At 38.6% G+C, this 16,911-nt stretch overlaps 2 protein-coding genes across 5 annotated transcripts in view; one reads left to right on the forward strand and one right to left on the reverse strand.

Moving 5' to 3' along the window:
- Window positions 1-261: 261 nt before the first annotated feature.
- On the reverse strand, window positions 262-12,195 carry LOC114569687 (NACHT, LRR and PYD domains-containing protein 12). Of its 3 annotated transcripts, XM_028599697.1 has the most exons (11): window positions 12,111-12,195; window positions 10,848-10,904; window positions 9,472-9,757; window positions 9,289-9,381; window positions 6,142-8,008; window positions 4,493-4,666; window positions 4,095-4,268; window positions 2,752-2,925; window positions 2,320-2,493; window positions 2,149-2,195; window positions 262-1,074 (listed from the first exon to the last, which is right to left on the reverse strand). In XM_028599697.1, exons 3-11 carry the CDS (start codon window positions 9,749-9,751, stop codon window positions 494-496), a joined length of 3,564 nt encoding a protein of 1,187 aa, XP_028455498.1. In that variant the 5' UTR covers window positions 9,752-9,757; window positions 10,848-10,904; window positions 12,111-12,195; the 3' UTR covers window positions 262-493. The 3 variants fall into 3 exon arrangements, with proteins under 3 accessions (XP_028455498.1, XP_028455499.1, XP_028455497.1); XM_028599698.1 differs by lacking the exon at window positions 10,848-10,904 and having other exon boundaries at window positions 9,289-9,378; window positions 12,111-12,175; XM_028599696.1 differs by lacking the exon at window positions 10,848-10,904 and having other exon boundaries at window positions 12,111-12,175.
- Window positions 12,196-16,471: 4,276 nt separating this feature from the next.
- LOC114570057 (oxysterol-binding protein-related protein 3) overlaps window positions 16,472-16,911 on the forward strand; it is a 31,051-nt gene continuing 30,611 nt past the window's right edge. For both annotated transcript variants that reach the window (XM_028600253.1, XM_028600254.1), the window contains exon 1: window positions 16,472-16,611. The gene's annotated coding sequence lies outside the window, so the exon portion shown is untranslated. The remainder of the gene's footprint in view (window positions 16,612-16,911) is intronic.

Below are 16,911 nucleotides of genomic sequence, written 5' to 3' on the forward strand. Positions count from 1 at the left end.
ATATAGCTTTCAACCTGCACATCCTGTCTCTCTAACACAGACAAAAGTATCCTATCTGAGACTGCTGGGCCTAAATTGTGCATAAACATGATACACTAAATTAAAACATGAACACAATGTGAATTGAATAACCACCTATACTGATACATGATTAATAGTGAATCTTGCTAAACATGCATTACTTAGAAGTAAAAGTGAATATACACATGTATCTGAGTTCTTGATTATAATTGACTATATGACAGACAGTACAACTTAAACTTAACAAAATGATATTTAATAAAATATTTACAATAAGAGCATACTTTTTTTACCACAGTCCGCACCAGAGTTTGAATGAGCTTTTTACACCGCTCCAAGGTTTGTTTAAAATGGACCAAACTGCTCAGGTGTGAAAGCGACCTACGACACTGACATTGACTTTGCATTGTGACATGAAAATACATAGGCCTACATATATGTTTTTTATGTGTGTGATCTGTGCAGCTTTGTTTCAGCAATGGTGTTTATCTACAGGAGGCAACTCTCCCTCCTTTATCTGACACAGAGACACTGTGGAGTCAAACCTAATCAAATACTCAAACCCAAATGCAGGATAAAGGGGTTCAGTGAATGTGGTGCTAAAGGTGTGGAGGTGGATCAGTGTGTCACAGCAGACTCTGTAGAAGGACAGAGAGCCGGCATGCCAGTCCAGATACACCGCTACTCTGTCGGAAACAGAGGTGGTCGTACATATGGCTGCCATTCTGTTATTATTGAAGACAGAGTAACAATCCCGAGAGCAGCACACGCTCCAAGACGTGTCACTGAGGCCGAGGCAGCAGTCAGCCCCTTTTCCTCTCCTTCCTATTCCTCTGTAAGTCGCTCCTACAGATACCCACCCTTTCCTCTCCACCTCCCAGTAACAGCGGTCAGTTAGACCATTTGTACACAGCAGCTGCTTCCAGTGGTGGAATCTCTCAGGGTGATAAAGATATGACTGCAACTCTCTCACCAGTGTCACCGTTCTGTTGTCCTCAGACAAAGAGAGGTATCTGTTGGCTGTGTTTGGGTCCAGGGTGATTTCACAGGCATCTGATGGAGAGCACAAGAACCAGTTTTAAACGTATCAAATAGCCTTACCTTTATCCATGATTTCTTTCATCTTTGGTGTCAAGACCAAACTACTTTCTTATGTTATCACCATCTTAGATAGATGATGAGACAAGTGAAAAACGGGAGGAGATAATCTGGGTTTAGTTAGCAGAATAACGGTGTTTAGCTCAGTTTCTGGCTCTGGTTTCATCAGAAATTCTAATTTGCTTTAAAAGTATTAAAGTAGTAAGTATTTTGTCTGGGATTAGCTCACTACAAAAAAGTGAAGGAAGAACAGCTGGTTTCTATATGTGGTTTTCCTTTTGATGTTGCCTTTTTAAGTAATTGTTATTTTTTTACACTGCACAGCAAATTTTATACTTCTATTTCACACCTTTGTTTGTCTATTTGAGCTTTTTTTATGTTCTCTTTAATGGATGTTTTTAACTGCTCTTTAATGTTTTATGTAAAGCACTTTGAATTGCCTTGTTGCTAAAATGCGCTATACAAATAAAGCTGCCTTGCCTTGCCTATACAGAGAAGTGGAATACAAAATATACTAATACCTGTACAGTGTAATACAATGCAAATGTAACTGTGAATAATAACAACTGCATTGTTTAGTTATGGACTGCTGGTGATACTAACAGTTTTTGTGTGTTTAAAATGTATTATTTGAAAAAGGGTGTTCCTGATATTTTAGAAAATAGCCACAGAATCTGATCTGACACAGTGTAAATAACAATTATAACATTATACAATTATGTAATTATATTATAATCATAAAACCACATTGTACAAGAGTTTCTATTTCATGAATCATTCTATAAATTATCATAGAGAAATCAAATTTCAGTTTGCTACTTCATTGGTCTGTATGGGGTTTTATTCCCACTGTTACAGATCACATTTAAACTTTTAATAAGTGATAGCCCGAACAGACCCAGCTGCTTGCTTCCCAAAGGTATCACAGGGTAGCATTCACATAATAATTCTGGCCCTTATTGAATGGACTTATTATAAAAGTAATCTATCATTTTCTTGACTTTTCAGTAAACCTTAATACACACTTACACTTCCTTAGATCAGTTTTCAACCAGCACATTCCAATATGGTCCACACTGGAGAAATAAACAAATCAGACTGTTTTTACAAGCCAAATCAGTCATAACATTGTTTAATATGAGAGAATACTTCTTAGCTCATCAGTGTGACTGAGAAAATGTATTTAGTTTGAAGCTATACTTGAGAGTGTCCAGTCTCCATTGTGGATCCTCGAGACCAGTAGACAGTAGTTTCACTCCTGAGTCTCCTGGATGATTGTAGCTCAGGTCTAGCTCACTCAGATGGGAGGGGTTGGAGCTCAGAGCTGAGGCCAGAGAACCACAGCCTTCCTCTGTGACCAGGCAGCCTGACAACCTACACACACACACACACACACACACACACACACACACACACACACACACACACACATGCACACATGCACACATGAGAGAGGGCCCCACCAGTCCTACTACAAAGCTTTTGCTATGTGTTCTGTTATAATGTTTTAGAAAAACAAACTGCAACTACTACACTATCACAGGCATCTGTTTTCTTCGACATGTGGTGTATTCCCTGATATGAAGCTGCATATAAAGCAAGATTAAAATAGTCAAAATGAAGATTCCTGACCTGAGAGTTTTCAGTCTACAGTGTGGACTCTGTAGTCCAGTGGAGAGCAGCTTCACTCCAGAATCCTGCAGGTTGTTGTTACTCAGCTCCAGCTCTCTCAGACTGCAGGACTGTGAGCTGAGAACTGAGGCCAGAGCTTCACAGCTTCCCTCTGACAGGTTGCTCACATTCAACCTGAAGAATTTTGAATAAAAAAAGGCAAATTTGAAAATCCTCAAAGAAAAGTTCAGACATAAAATTCTGTTTCACTCACACTTTAATGTCCTGGATGCTCAGTTCTATCCTAATTAGAACGCCCATGTGGTCCAGATCTGGTAGTCATGGTTCAGTTCCGACCACTGCAGCAGTTATATAAGCCAAAGTTTTGCCTTACTGCATATGGGCCAGATATGGCCAATACACAGCATGCAGCTTTTATAGCGTTTGTATGTTTCACCCAGCATACAGGTTTGTTGGTGAGTTTGGGTTGTTTATATGTGGGCCACATATGAGCAATGTAAGAAATATAAACTAAAATGATACTGCAACTATTGTGCATAGTTTTCCATTTTTCAAAGGAGGACATAACCCATGGCAGTGTTTGAATGTCATTTGAGGTCTAGTGTTGCTAGGACACAAGCTGTCAATTGCCATGGTGCCCTACATACTGGAGCAGGTTACAGCAATGTATAGCCTACAGATGTTGATGACAAGTCCCCCCCCCCCCCTTTTTTCAACAAGCCTACATAGTACTGGTAAGATTTCTAGACAGCTATCATTTGCAGCAAGCAAAAATGTTTAAATATAAATTTAAATAAATGGGTTAAGGCGGAGGGTGGGGGTGTGTTCTTGACCAACTGCCACTTTGCTCGTTTGAAAGCCATGATGTCTCTCTCTGGTGGGCCAAATTCTCTGGGTGGGCAAAGCAGAGAAAGCGGAGGTAAGCAAGATCCAGATCGACCCATCTGAGCTTTAATTTTCTCAAAGGCAGAGCGGGATACCCAGGGCTCGGTTTACACCTAACACCATTTCTAGCCACATTAATATGCAGGAATGCATATTAATGTTCAAAAACCTCATAAAGTGAAATTGTCATGCCATGGACCTTTAAGTTGTTGATTTTTGTCTTTTGTGAAATCTGGCAGAATTTCCGACCACAACAGAGCAATCCCAGAAGTGGAACGTCCTGGATATAAACTATGGAACTGCTAAATTAGGGTACTGGCACCTTTCACGTGTGAAACTGGATTTCATGAACTTTTAACCAGCTCCCTTACATTACTCCTCTACCCTGATAACATATTTTTAATAATTCAATATAACTGATTTAAAACTCAGAAAACTGCATTTTCATGAATGTTAACCTGAGTGTTTCCAGTTTACAGCATGGACTCATCAACCCAGCAGAAAGTATCTTCACTCCTAAATTCTGCAGGTCGTTGTTACTTAGGTCCAGCTCTCTCAGTCTGCAGGACTGGGAGCTGAGAACTGAGGCAAGAGCTTCACAGCTTCTCCAGGAAAGTTTACAGCCACTCAGCCTAAAATAAAAATCAGAAACCAAATTGGCTCACAATAAGCATAGTTTCAAATCTCTTCACCCACAGACACACAAATACATATATATTTTGTTATTGTAAAACGTATGCTTAAGTATTGCCACAAAAATATTTAAGTATTACCTTAAAAGAGACTAAAGCAGAGCACAAACATAAAACTTGTAAAAAGTAAATTACAAATGGTTATAAAATTGAATTGAGCTGACCGTAGAGTTTCCAGTCTACAGTATGGTCTCTCCAATCCAGTAGAGAGAAGCTTCACTCCACAATCCTGCGGGTTGTTGTTACTCAGGTCCAGCTCTCTCAGACTGGAGGATTGGGCACTGAGAACTGAGGCCAGAGCTTCACAGCTTCTCTCTGACAGGTTACAGCCACTCAGGCTAAAGGAGAATTAGTGACAAATATAACATCAGCCACAAAATACCTTTTCAATGCAGACGTCTTGTCATGTGGCTAGCTTTGAAACCTGACTGAAAAAAGATATTCATGAAAGAGATTAATTGAAATAACTTTCTCCAGCACCTAAGATAAAACAATAATTTAATTAGTCTGTAATTACTGAGTAGTAGGTGATCGCGATTTTTATATTTTCAGTAGAGGTTGAAGAGCAGGGGTGGGTCTTTCTTTGTTGAAGTTTGAGGCAAGTTTATTGTAAATGTATTGCACTATATTTTTATACAGTTTTGTCACAAAAAAAATTGTCCTAGCCTTTGTCACATGACAATACATTTTTTTAATTTGTTTGTTTCCACATATAAAAAAATTTGCCATAAGAGCCCAAAGAAAATGTGTATTGTATTTGGATATACAATTTGTTGAAACAAATAAACAAGTTAAATTAATAATGAATGTGATGTGTTTTATTTTGCAAAATTAAATTGTGTTGTTCCATCCTATGCAATATTTCCTTTACTTCTAAGCTACTTCATAGATTTTCTATGGTGTATTCTGATCAAAATCCCCCAGGCCCCCCCTGACTGATTATTGGTTATTATTGGAGGACACTCAAATTAAATCATTATTTAATCCCACTAAAAAGACTTGAAATATCACCACACCTTAACGTTAGCATAACCGAAGCATTGACAACATTGTAAGTGTACAGATAGTTTATTAAAAAGATAGATTATAAAGACAGTCGCGTTCATGTTTACTTGCAGGAACCATCTTGGAAACCAGTCATGACTAGTCGAAAAACGAGTGCTGTGCAAATGAGTCTGAGATTCCCATACTGTCTATGGAGATTCCACGTTGCACGGCGTTCGACTAGTCATGACTGGTTGCGAGCCATTTTAGTGGGATTAAATAATGATTTAATTTGAGTGTCCCCATGCCCCAAATACTAGCATTGTAAGCTAACCAGCAGTCCGCGGTAGCCTCCTCAAAGCTCCAAACTCATTCGATTAGCATGAAAACATGTCCCAGAGAGCGACAGAGTAGGTACACATCAGTTAATAACCCCTAGGTTTGTTTTGCGCCGGAATTGTCCTTTAAGTAGTACTCCCAGGACACGAACACCCGTTTCCTGGGTGGAAGGCTTGTGTTTTCCCCTTACTTTCTCCCAGGACACAAACTCTCCTGCCCCGCTTGAAAGCCCTGTGTTTTATGATCCACCCATCCACCCCAACCTCCACTCTACACAGACCTGAGCCGTCTTATACAGCAGCAGTAAATGTGATGCTTACAGCAATAATGTGGAATATGTACAAATTACAGTGCATTACTTTTCATAGCTAAATGTACGAGGTGAACAGCCTGAGCTGGCAATGTAAACTGTGACCCAGCCAGGACTGTGAATCTTTTGTCAGAAATTCATTTCATAAAGTTAAATATATAATGTTGTCTATACACATACAAGAATACATTAGAGTTCTTGACCACTGGCAGCAGCCTCAGGAGACCTTCCTCTGAAGCAGAGTACTTCCTGAGGTCAAACACGTCCAGATCTTTTCCTGATGACAGTAAGATGAAGATCAGAGCTGACCACTGGGCAGGAGAGAGTTTGTCTGTGGAGAGACTTCCTGAACTTAGGTACTGTTGGATCTCCTCCACTAGAGAATGATCATTGAGCTCATTCAGACAGTGAAACAGGTTGATGCATCTCTCTGGAGAAGGGTTCTCCCGGATCTTTTCCTTGATGTACTGCACTGTTTCCTGATTGGCCTCTGAAGTACTTATTGTCTGTTTCAGCAGGCCTTGTAGGTTATTCTGACTGGTCTCTAGGGTGAGACCCAGGAGGAAGCGGAGGAACAAGTCAAAGTGCCCATCTGGACTCTTTAAGGCCTTGTCAATAGCCATCCTTTGGACCTCTGCTATAGATGGTTTGCTGAAAAGCATCTGCACACTTTGGAACTTGAGTTGTTGTTGCACCATTACATTTCTGTTCTTGTTAATGAGTGACTGCACCACATAAACAGCTGCCAAGAACTCCTGAATACTCAGATGGACAAAGCTGAACATCTTATGCTCATCCTTGTCCTTCAAGCGGCGTTCCTTTTTAAAGATCTGGGTGAACACTCCTGAGTACACAGATGCTTCGTTGAAATCAATGCCACTCTCTTTGAGATCTTTTTCATAGAAAATCAGGTTCCCTTTTTCCAGTTGGTGATAAGCAAGTTTTGCGAGCGCCTGAATGTACTGAATGGTCTTCTCTGTGCCATACTTTTCTTTCGTCTGTCTGATGTGAAACATCAAGAATTCTGTGTACAACTCAGTCAGAGTCTTGGGCAGCTCTCCCTTGTCACTGGTTTTAAACACGTCCTGCAGAACTGTAGCGGTGATCCAGCAGAAGACTGGGATGTGGCACATAATGTGGAGGATCCGTGATGCCTTGACGTGAGAGAGGATTCTGCCACACACCTCCTCATCTCTGAATCTCTTCCTGAAGTATTCATCCTTCTGTGGATCAGTAAACCCTCTCACCTCTGTCATGATGTCAACAAAGTCAAGAGGGATCTGATTGGCAGCTGCCGGCCGTGTGGTTATCCAGAGGCGAGCAGAAGGCAGCAGTTCCCCCTTGATGAGGCTAGTCAGCAGGATTTCTACTCCAACTGCCTGTGTCACACCAATAGTAGGATTTTTGTCATCAGTAAAGTTGAGCTGAAGGCGGCTTTCGTCCAGCCCATCAAGCACAAACAGAAGTTTGAATTTACTCTTGTCATAGTTGGTGTTTCCTGAAGCCTGTAGTTTTGTGAAGATGTCATTTAGATCCTCCTCCCGGATGTCTTTGGTTTCCAGGATGCATTTGTGAATGAGCTCTGCCAAACAAAACCGTCTGCCCTTCAGTAAATTCAGCTGGCGGAAGGTGAAGGGGAATGTGAGATGCACATCTTGATTGGCTCTTCCTTCAGCCCAGTCCAGGATGAATTTGTGTACAAGGAATGTTTTGCCGATTCCTGCAATCCCACTGGTCAGCACTATTCTCACAGGTATGTTTTTTCCAGAGGGGTGTGTGAAGATATCACTGGGTTGGATTGGTTGCTCTGTTCCCCCTCGTTGTCTTGATGCCATCTCAACCTGCCTGACCTCATGCTGTATGTTGATGTTTACATTAATCCCATATGAGAGGGAGAGCTCTATGTAGATGTCATCTAGATGTTTTTTATCCATCCTTTCTGTCCACCCTTCTTGTGCACACATAAACCTGTCCTGGAGGTGTGATTGGAGCGTGCACCGATTTAATGCAATGAGTTCTGGAGGGTCAGGTTGTGGCTCCAGCAAATCTATGCAGAACAAATGAACATGAAATAAAAACAAAGTCAATCTTTATATCAACAAACAGATTATGTCAAATGGGTGAGGGAGAGTGGTAACAAGGGAGGGCCCAAAATGCAGACAGTTGAGGCAGCAGGATGACTTCAGTGGTCAGGCAGTTAGGTAACAGGGATACATGCAACAGAAGCTCAAAGCAGTGATCAAAAACCACATTGCAACATTGATAAACTAACCAAGGCTGGGGTTAAACTTGTCTTTTCAATGCAACGTTTGTGTTCAGATGTGCCACATCGGGACTCAGCTGTGTCCACATACAGTCATGTGAAAAAATTAGGACACCCATGCTAAAGTTGACTAAAAAGAGTAAGAAAAAAATCGTCTTTTGGAAAATTATCTTTATGCCTTAATTAAAACAATGAGGAAAAATCCAATCTTTAAGGACACCAATTTTCTTTGTGAATGAATAACGTATTGTAAATAAATAAATGTTCTTCTTGAAAATACAGCGGGCATAAGTAAGTACACCCCTATGTTAAATTCCCATAGAGGCAGGCAGATTTTTATTTTTAAAGGCATGTTATTTCATGGATCCAGGATACTATGCATCCTGATAAAGTTCCCTTGGCCTTTGGAATTAAAATAGCCCCCCCACATCATCACACACCCTTCACCATACCTAGAGATTGGCATGGGGTGCTTTCCATAAAATCATCTCTCAATGCAAATCAAACCAGCTATTAGGCTAACTGAAATAAAACCATGCCAAATATACAATATATACAAAGAAATAAATGAGCATTGATCTTGTATTGTAGAGTTACTTGTATTTTTGTAATATAAATACAAATGTAAAATGTTATTTATTCAAACATAACATGATTTCGATGCTCACTATAGAAAATATAATGATGCTGCAAGTGTTGCACCTTCTTAAAGGAATGGTACAACATTTTGTGAAACAACATGCACAGTAAGGGGCCTTTTTAGATCAAAGGCGGCAACGGCACCGCTGTGCTCTGAAACCATTGTTTCCAATGGCTTTCGCTGTGATGGCAATTCGTTGCACTGAGCAAAGTGCCAGCAAGTGTGCGCTGCCACAGTGCTCAGGGGGCTATGGATGTGCACTAAACCTAGCGATGAGCAAAGAATGGCATTGATCTTATCATCTAACTTTCGCAAAGCAAATAATTATATTTCAAGAATCGTTGATGCTATTTATTTAACTTAAAAAGGTGCAGATCCAGATTCAGATGCTAATTAAAAATGCCTAAACTGAGAGGAGCTTTACCTTCAGTCTGGCTGCTGTTGGTGGAAGGGTGAGGAAGAGAAGCAGAAGATGCTTTGCTGCTCTCTGAAATTCCTCCAACATCCTGCACAACTTCTGAGAGATAAAGAAAGAAACAAGAATGTTCCAAAACCTTCATTTTATACAAACCAGGAGTTTGTTTTTGTTACATTGCGGATGACTTACGTTTGGGTCCTGAACCGATGTTGGACAAACTCTGTACCAGATCATTCCTGTTGATCTTTGTTAACACTTTCTTGGTCACCTCCACAGACTTTTCATTGTAGGTCTGCACTATTAGGTCCAGTGTGTCCAGCTTGTCAGCCTTCTCCAGACGGCTCTTTGGGATGGCTGGGAAGTCTTCCAGGATTTCAGCCTGCTGTAGGAACCACTTGAAGATCCTTAGCTCCTCCTCTCCCAGATCATCCAGTGTTTCCAAAAGCAGCTCTTTAACAGCCGTCATCATTGGTTCCTGTTTATTCAGAGGATGTTTTTCATTTCCACAATAAGATGATCAAAAAGGAATCAATGGCATTGGAATAGAGTGTTTTTAATGTGTGGGTCATGTTTGTCAGCTGTAAGGGACCTACAGGGATTGTAGGCTATTTTGCTCAAGATTGTGTACTGATTGTTTATTTGTTGTTGTATAGTCAAGTGGAGATTAAGAACGTCTTTTCTTTCTTTTGCTTCAACAAAATAAGTATAGATGTGTATTTTTTTCAGTGAGGTTTGCAAACTGGGCTATTCCCTGTCTTCATTTACTGTACTTTTATAAACTAGTGAAGTCCCTATTCTGTCTTCATTATAACTACTTCCTGAGTTTGAAATAAGCAACACCTGAATGCTTTGGCTACATCTATTACAAAATCTACATTACTTGTCTGTCAAAGTAAAGGCCCGGGACAACCGCATCCAACTACCGTGGGTCAGAATGGCATTATCAGCGGTGCTGACAGCACAACATTTTAAAGGGAGGGATTGCGCGGTCAGCCTAGCTGCCATAGCAATGAATCATGGATTGTAAAAAAATATGGACAAAGTTTCCAGGTCTGAAAGGTTGGTGCAAAAAGAACTGTGTTTCTATGGAGGTCTATGGGAAAATGACCGTACTTCTCACTTTATTTATTAACTCAGCAAACATTTTCATAATAAAATACATGATGTTGATTTTGGAAATGACAGCGCCATTTATTTTTAAATAAATAAAGCAGAGGATGCTTTAGGGCGTGGCTACACGCTGACCTGTCAATCATGACCCTCTTTAACGTTTAACTTAGAACAGCACAATTGCAACCATAAACAACACTGGCATCTCCATGCTTTAGTCCAAAAATCGTAATGTCCGGTTTCAAAAAATCAAGATGGAGATGGCCAAATTGCCAAACTCAAGGCTTCAAAACAGCAGTTGGGTGACATCACTGCTGCTATGTCCATTATTTTTAAAGTCTATGCAAAGAATAGAGAAACTTGGATTGTGGCAGGGTTGGATTAGTGGGTAAAGCAGGCGCCCATATAATTAGAGGTTTATGCCTTGACGCAGTGGTCCAGGGTTCGAATCTGACCTGTGACGATTTCCTGCATGTCTTCCCCCTCTCGTTCCCCTTTCTCACCTAGCTGTCCTGTCGAAATAAAGGCGGAAAAGCCCAAGAAAAAAAAAAAGGAGAAGCTTGGATTACAACACACATACGTAGAGGGAGTGTGATTTCATTCTCTGTTTAGGACTACATTAATCCACTACATCTTTACATAGCAAATAGTTGTTAGCTGCTATGTTAATGTTCTGAATGCCATATATAGCCCCTTTAACCAAGTGTCTGAAAAACTGTGTTTCTTCAGCCAGATTCACAAATGGATATCCGTCAATATATCTTCATACACTTACACCTCTGTATGTGTGTACATATTCACTTCTTTACTTGTTTATATTATAGCCCTAAATCTTATTTGCACTATTTATTCTGAGATTTAGATTCTGCTTTTACTTTAGTGTTATGTGTTTTGTGTTTTTGTTTTTTAATGAGCATTGTTGGAGGTCCCTGAGGCCTAGGACTTTTTATTGCCAACGACTACTTCTGTTATTGTTGTGCACACGATAAAGAAAGAACCTTGAACGTTGGTTGGGTGTAGTCAGAAATGTTCCTCATAATTATAAGTGTGTAAGTTCTTTGATTGCAGTTAACATGGTGATTTGCATGGCAGTATTTCACATTACCTGTTTGTAATGGTTCAGTTTTATGTCAACAGAAGTTACATTTAGGGAAGTAAATCAAAGGGAACTAAAGTTACTATTACAAAGTTTTAACTAAGAAATCTACAGCAATATATTTCACATTGTTTAATATTGGCTTATACACGGTTTAAGCAACTTAAAAGATGAATATTCTTTCAAAAATAATATATTTCTACTGTTAACTATCACCATATCTGTTTAATAACAAGGTTTACACCCTACATGTATTTCCATTGAGTTTTTGGTATCAGATAAACCCTGAATGTTTCATAGGAGAATTTGGGTGACCTTGAGTGCACAATATTAGTGTATAACAATGTTATAAACACCCTTTCAGTCAAAATCATAAATTCACTCATAAATTGGCACACTTTCTGCTATTGTCTCACATCTCACTAATATTGTAACATGTTACAACTTGTCTGCCTCATTCTTGTAACACTAAGAATAACATGGAAAATGGATTCAAAGAAGGTTTTGGCACCCAAAATCACATAACAACTCAAATGAATATTCAAATATACAACTGCTCTTGTAGTCAACCTTATATAATAACAAAAGTCAATAATTTGTTTATTAAACATGGACAACTCACATCCAAATGAAGAGATTTTCATTCCTCATCTGTAGAGAAAACAGCTGCTGTTACTTCCTCAAAACTTCACTCTTTAAGTTTGGAGTAACAACTTCAAAGTCTGAAGTGGACAAATCAGAGTAGGTATCAATTCCCTGAGTGCAGCCTCCCAGGCAACGTTTCCTTGCATGCTGTTTACAAGCCCTGCCTATATACAGTATAAAAAGTATTTAAAGCCTTGTAAATCTGCCATTTAGACAGGTACCCTAACACTTTCATGATCTACACCCTGAACTTAACCATCTACTATCTTTTTTATTTTAAAGATTATATTTTTGGACATTTTAGGTCTTTATTTTATAGGACAGCTGAAGATGTGAAAGGGGAAGAGAGACAGGGAATGACGTACAGCAAAGGGCCGCAGGTCGGAGCTGAACATGCGGCCGCTGTGACAACATCTATTATCTTAAGTATTTAATTAGTATTTACCATTATTTATTATTATCTTGCTGGCAGCAGTACATAGAAGGGAGGAAGTGTTGCCTGAGAGTCTGAGGTCAGGAAAGAGCACAAATATGGAAGTTTAGTTTTTCTCTTTGTCCACTAGATGGAGAGCTTTGTCTAAATCTTTTGCAGACTTAGCTTCCCTTTCATTCCTGTGGTGGATTTTTCAAACCTACAATATTTTGAGACAGGGCAAAGTTTTTTTTTACTTAACTCATAGTTTTTAGTTACAGTAAAATACTTATCTTTTCTGGTAAACTTTTTCGCCATGATCTAATGCCGGCAGAAGAGTAATGAGACGTGCTTTTACATTATGGAGGCTGAAGTTGACATCCTAAATGTATTCCACATCAAGGCCCGTGGATTGTTCGTTACACTCAGCTTCGTCCTCATCTTTCCTTCAATACCTTTCTGTTTGTGATGCTGGATTTGTTCTGGAAAGGAAAACTTATGTTAAGTGCTAATATCATAAAGCACACACATGTTGTGGAAATCCTACACACCCTTTTAGATGCTTACTAAACTTATCATCAATCATATGTGACACATACACTAATTCATTGTTTGTTTGTTTTATTTTACAAAAAAGAGCCATAAGAATCATCAGTAGATGTCGATACTGAAATTTATCAAATCCATTGTTCAGTTAAAGTTGTTGAAATTTCATTATCTAGTAGATTACAGTATTCTGCAAATTATGTATAAAGTAGGGCTGGGAAAAAAAATCAATTTGATTTAAAAATCGAGTTGGTAGGTCAAATCGATTCATATTTTCAAAAAATCAATACAGTATAAATAATTTGGATGTTTAACAATCTTTGTTGCACACTGCACAGTGACTTTTCAGTTAGAGAAAGGGTTTGCCTTTGCAATTTTGTTTATGTTGATGCACTTTAAATAATAATACAATAAATATATATTTTTAAAATATATTTACAGTTCGCAGTTATTTTGTTTTAAATGGAAGGGGGTAAAAATCAAATTGAATTGTAAATCGAGTTTTTTATAAAAAAATCACAGATTTTTTTAGGGGAAAAAATCGCCCAGCTCTAGTATAAAGCGCACAAAAGAATTTTGCCTGCCAAAAATCCAAAGTTTTGAAAAAAGAGAAAGTTATTCCAATTTGGAAGGAAGGAAAATATATATACATATATATATATATATATATATATATATATATATATATATATAATATATATAAAACGAGATACAGAACCAATCTGAGGGAACGTTGCATCACAGTGAAAGGAATCAGTTTATGGGACAATTTCAACAGTCAAACTAAAGAATCTAAAACAGACATTTAAAAATAGAATTAAAGCAAATATGTTGAGTAAATACAGTGAAATGTGTTTGTTTTCTTCTTTTGTGTATGGTAAAGGGGATAGGGGGGACGGGAAGAGTTTTATCATTTAATTATTTATTCTGCTCCTTTTCATTCAGGATTTGAAAAATGGTGTTTGCGTTAGGTTGTATGTTTGTTTGATGGATGAACTAAACAATAATAATGATAATAATATGAATCTGAGCTTTGCAGCTTTGCATGTTGGTGGAGACGTCTTTGGCACTTTTTGTACTGGACGTCTGTGTTTTTGGACCACTCCAGTTTATTGTTGAGGTGAACACCCAGATATTTGTATGTCTCCACCATCTCAATGTCGACAGCCCTGGATGTAGTACCAGGCCCAGGGCCTTTCTTGCCTTGATCTTTTTTAGCTCCTTCTTCACCTGATTGACTGTCAGAGAGAGACTGCGAGAGGGAGTTGTACATGCTTCCTGGCTACAAGGATGAGGGGAAGGGTGTGAAACATCCATGAATGAGGAATCAAAAGCAGTGGACAGGTGTGAATTTGGGGATGCTGATGTCTTAGAAGCCCTGAGAGGGAATGAGGTGGTCCACAGTGGCCAAAGAGGAAAAGGTTGCGTCACTGACAGGTCTGAAGTCTGGTTGGAGGTGGGAGGAGAGGGGGTAGAATCAAATCTATTGAAAAAAAGATTTAATTACTTTGCTCTGTCCCAGTCACCAGAAACAAAGCCCCTCCCACTGTCTTTGTTTTGACCAGAGATTGTTTTCAGTCTCCTCCAGACCTCCCTTGTGTTGTTTCTTTGTTGTCACTTCCATACGGTTGTGAAGTCACAACTATATAGGGAGAAAGTGAAGTTACAGTGTTAGTTACAGTGAAGTTACAGTCATTACCTGGCTGTAATGACCAAGAGCGCAGATGCGAAAGACCTGGAAACAGTGACCAATCTGAGCAGAGCTTTGGGCTTATTCAGTAGCGGGGGCTTAAAGAGACATGCTAAAACAGAGTGACATTAAAGCATGTAAACATGGTCTAGTAGAAATACAAAATACAAGTATGAAGCAGAAAATGAGCATGGTATGGGACCTTTCTAAACCAATCTAAAGGAAGGATGATTGTGCCCAAACGAAAACCAATCAACACATGCACACCTCAGTCAAGATTTGTAGAGCTGATAGGGCAAAAGACTGTAATTATAAATCAATAGGCTAAATATTTGGGGGAAATGTTGTCCTATATGCTTCACTGTATTTGCTTTTATTCTTTTCTTTCATCACTCGTCAATATAACCCATGCGCTCCGTCTTACTCAATTGTCCCCTTTTCGGTCTTTTCTCGACGTCGCATCAACCATCCAAAGCCAGTACCTTTCTTAGGACAAATATCCATGTTTTTCCAGGTAAACTATTGCTGCAGCTTCCATAAAACTGAGATTCACCCCACTTTTTTTATTGGTCTTTAACCTCTATCAAAATCTGTTTGGACTATGAGAAATTTACCCACTGATATGAGACAAATTCTCCTTCCAACATATTACTAACTTTCATCAGATTTCTGCATTGACGAATGCTCAGAACAGTTATTTACATAATTATAATAATTAATTATTTACAGATATTTATATGATCTGTATTTTTTGTATATATAACTCATAATTGAAGTTGTTAAATCATCGAAACAAGTTAACAAAATGGATATGATTAGAAATTAGTTTTTCATAGCATTATCCCTAACACTAACCCCCTGGTTGCTTTTTCCAAATCAAAGTGGGTCAAAATAAGGGTTTTTAGGCCTCAATAAAAAAACATTTTGGAGTGTGATGTCATTGTCATGTCATGTATCAGTTGTTTGTCATAAATGTGAAGAAAACTGGCCTTTATCAAGTATGTAAATATATGTTTGCTTTATGCTTCACGGGTACTTGTACTTTACTTTCAATGTTACTTTATACTTCTGATCCACATTTTGGAAGCCAATATAGTACTTTTTACTCCACTATTTAGTTTGAACAGGTAGGTGTTGATCCTGCTAGGCTCTAGGCCTGACACACCTCCGCTGGTGCCCCTTCGGTTAGCTGCAGGGTCATCAGCTGAGGACCATTGATTGATTGGATAACTACATAGTGAGTAATAAAATAAATAAATAAATAATGATAAATAATCCCTGACTTTGAAAACTTTGGATTGCATTAGATTTTACAGGTGTACATTGGCCACCATAATTGTGTTTAAATATGAAAATCAATAAAAAAAAAATCCAAAGCATGCTGAACAGTGATTATATTACTTGCTTTTAAATCTATCATCTATCTCTCAGAAAGGCCCTTCTTCTCTACATGAAGGGCTTACCATGTGAAGTCAATCCAGTAGCAGAACTGTCCATCCTAACTTTTAATTTATCTGACATACAATTTAACATTTAATATCATTACAACTTCAATGGTGAAAGTCATTGTTCTTATGGAATTGCATTAGTGTATGTAGCTAGGATGATGAAATCAAAAATATGATATTATTAAAAAAAAAAAAAAAAAAAAAGGTGTTCCCATGATGCACCTGCCCTGCCAGTGCACCTGCAAAACTGCAATATGTGCCACGCGCACGCAGAGGTAGCAGAACTAGGGTGGCTAAACACAAGTCTAAAGAGAGTTTCATCAGTTCAGCCGGTGGATTCCAGTTGGTAGGCCGCTAACACGTTACCTCGCAATAAAAACAGGTGAGTTCTTGTTCAGAAAAAAAATGACAATGTCGTTTCACTATAAGCCAAGTTTGATACGGTTTTTCTTTTTAAGCGAGAGAAACTTTTAAGAGATAATTTGGTGGTTTGGACGTAGGTTTTTGTGTTCACGCGTGATAGATACGCTTCATTTTGTTTGCAAGTGAAATAAGCTGGCGAATGTTTATTGCCTACCGTTCTGTTTTATTTTTTTTTCATTTTTTTTGTAATCATCTTCTTTAATTCGGACTGGCATTTTAGCGTTTAACGTTATTTTTCCCGTCAACTAGCCAATGCCAA

This window comes from Perca flavescens, chromosome 15 (genome assembly GCF_004354835.1).
Source record: "Perca flavescens isolate YP-PL-M2 chromosome 15, PFLA_1.0, whole genome shotgun sequence".
Classification (NCBI taxonomy): domain Eukaryota; kingdom Metazoa; phylum Chordata; class Actinopteri; order Perciformes; family Percidae; genus Perca; species Perca flavescens.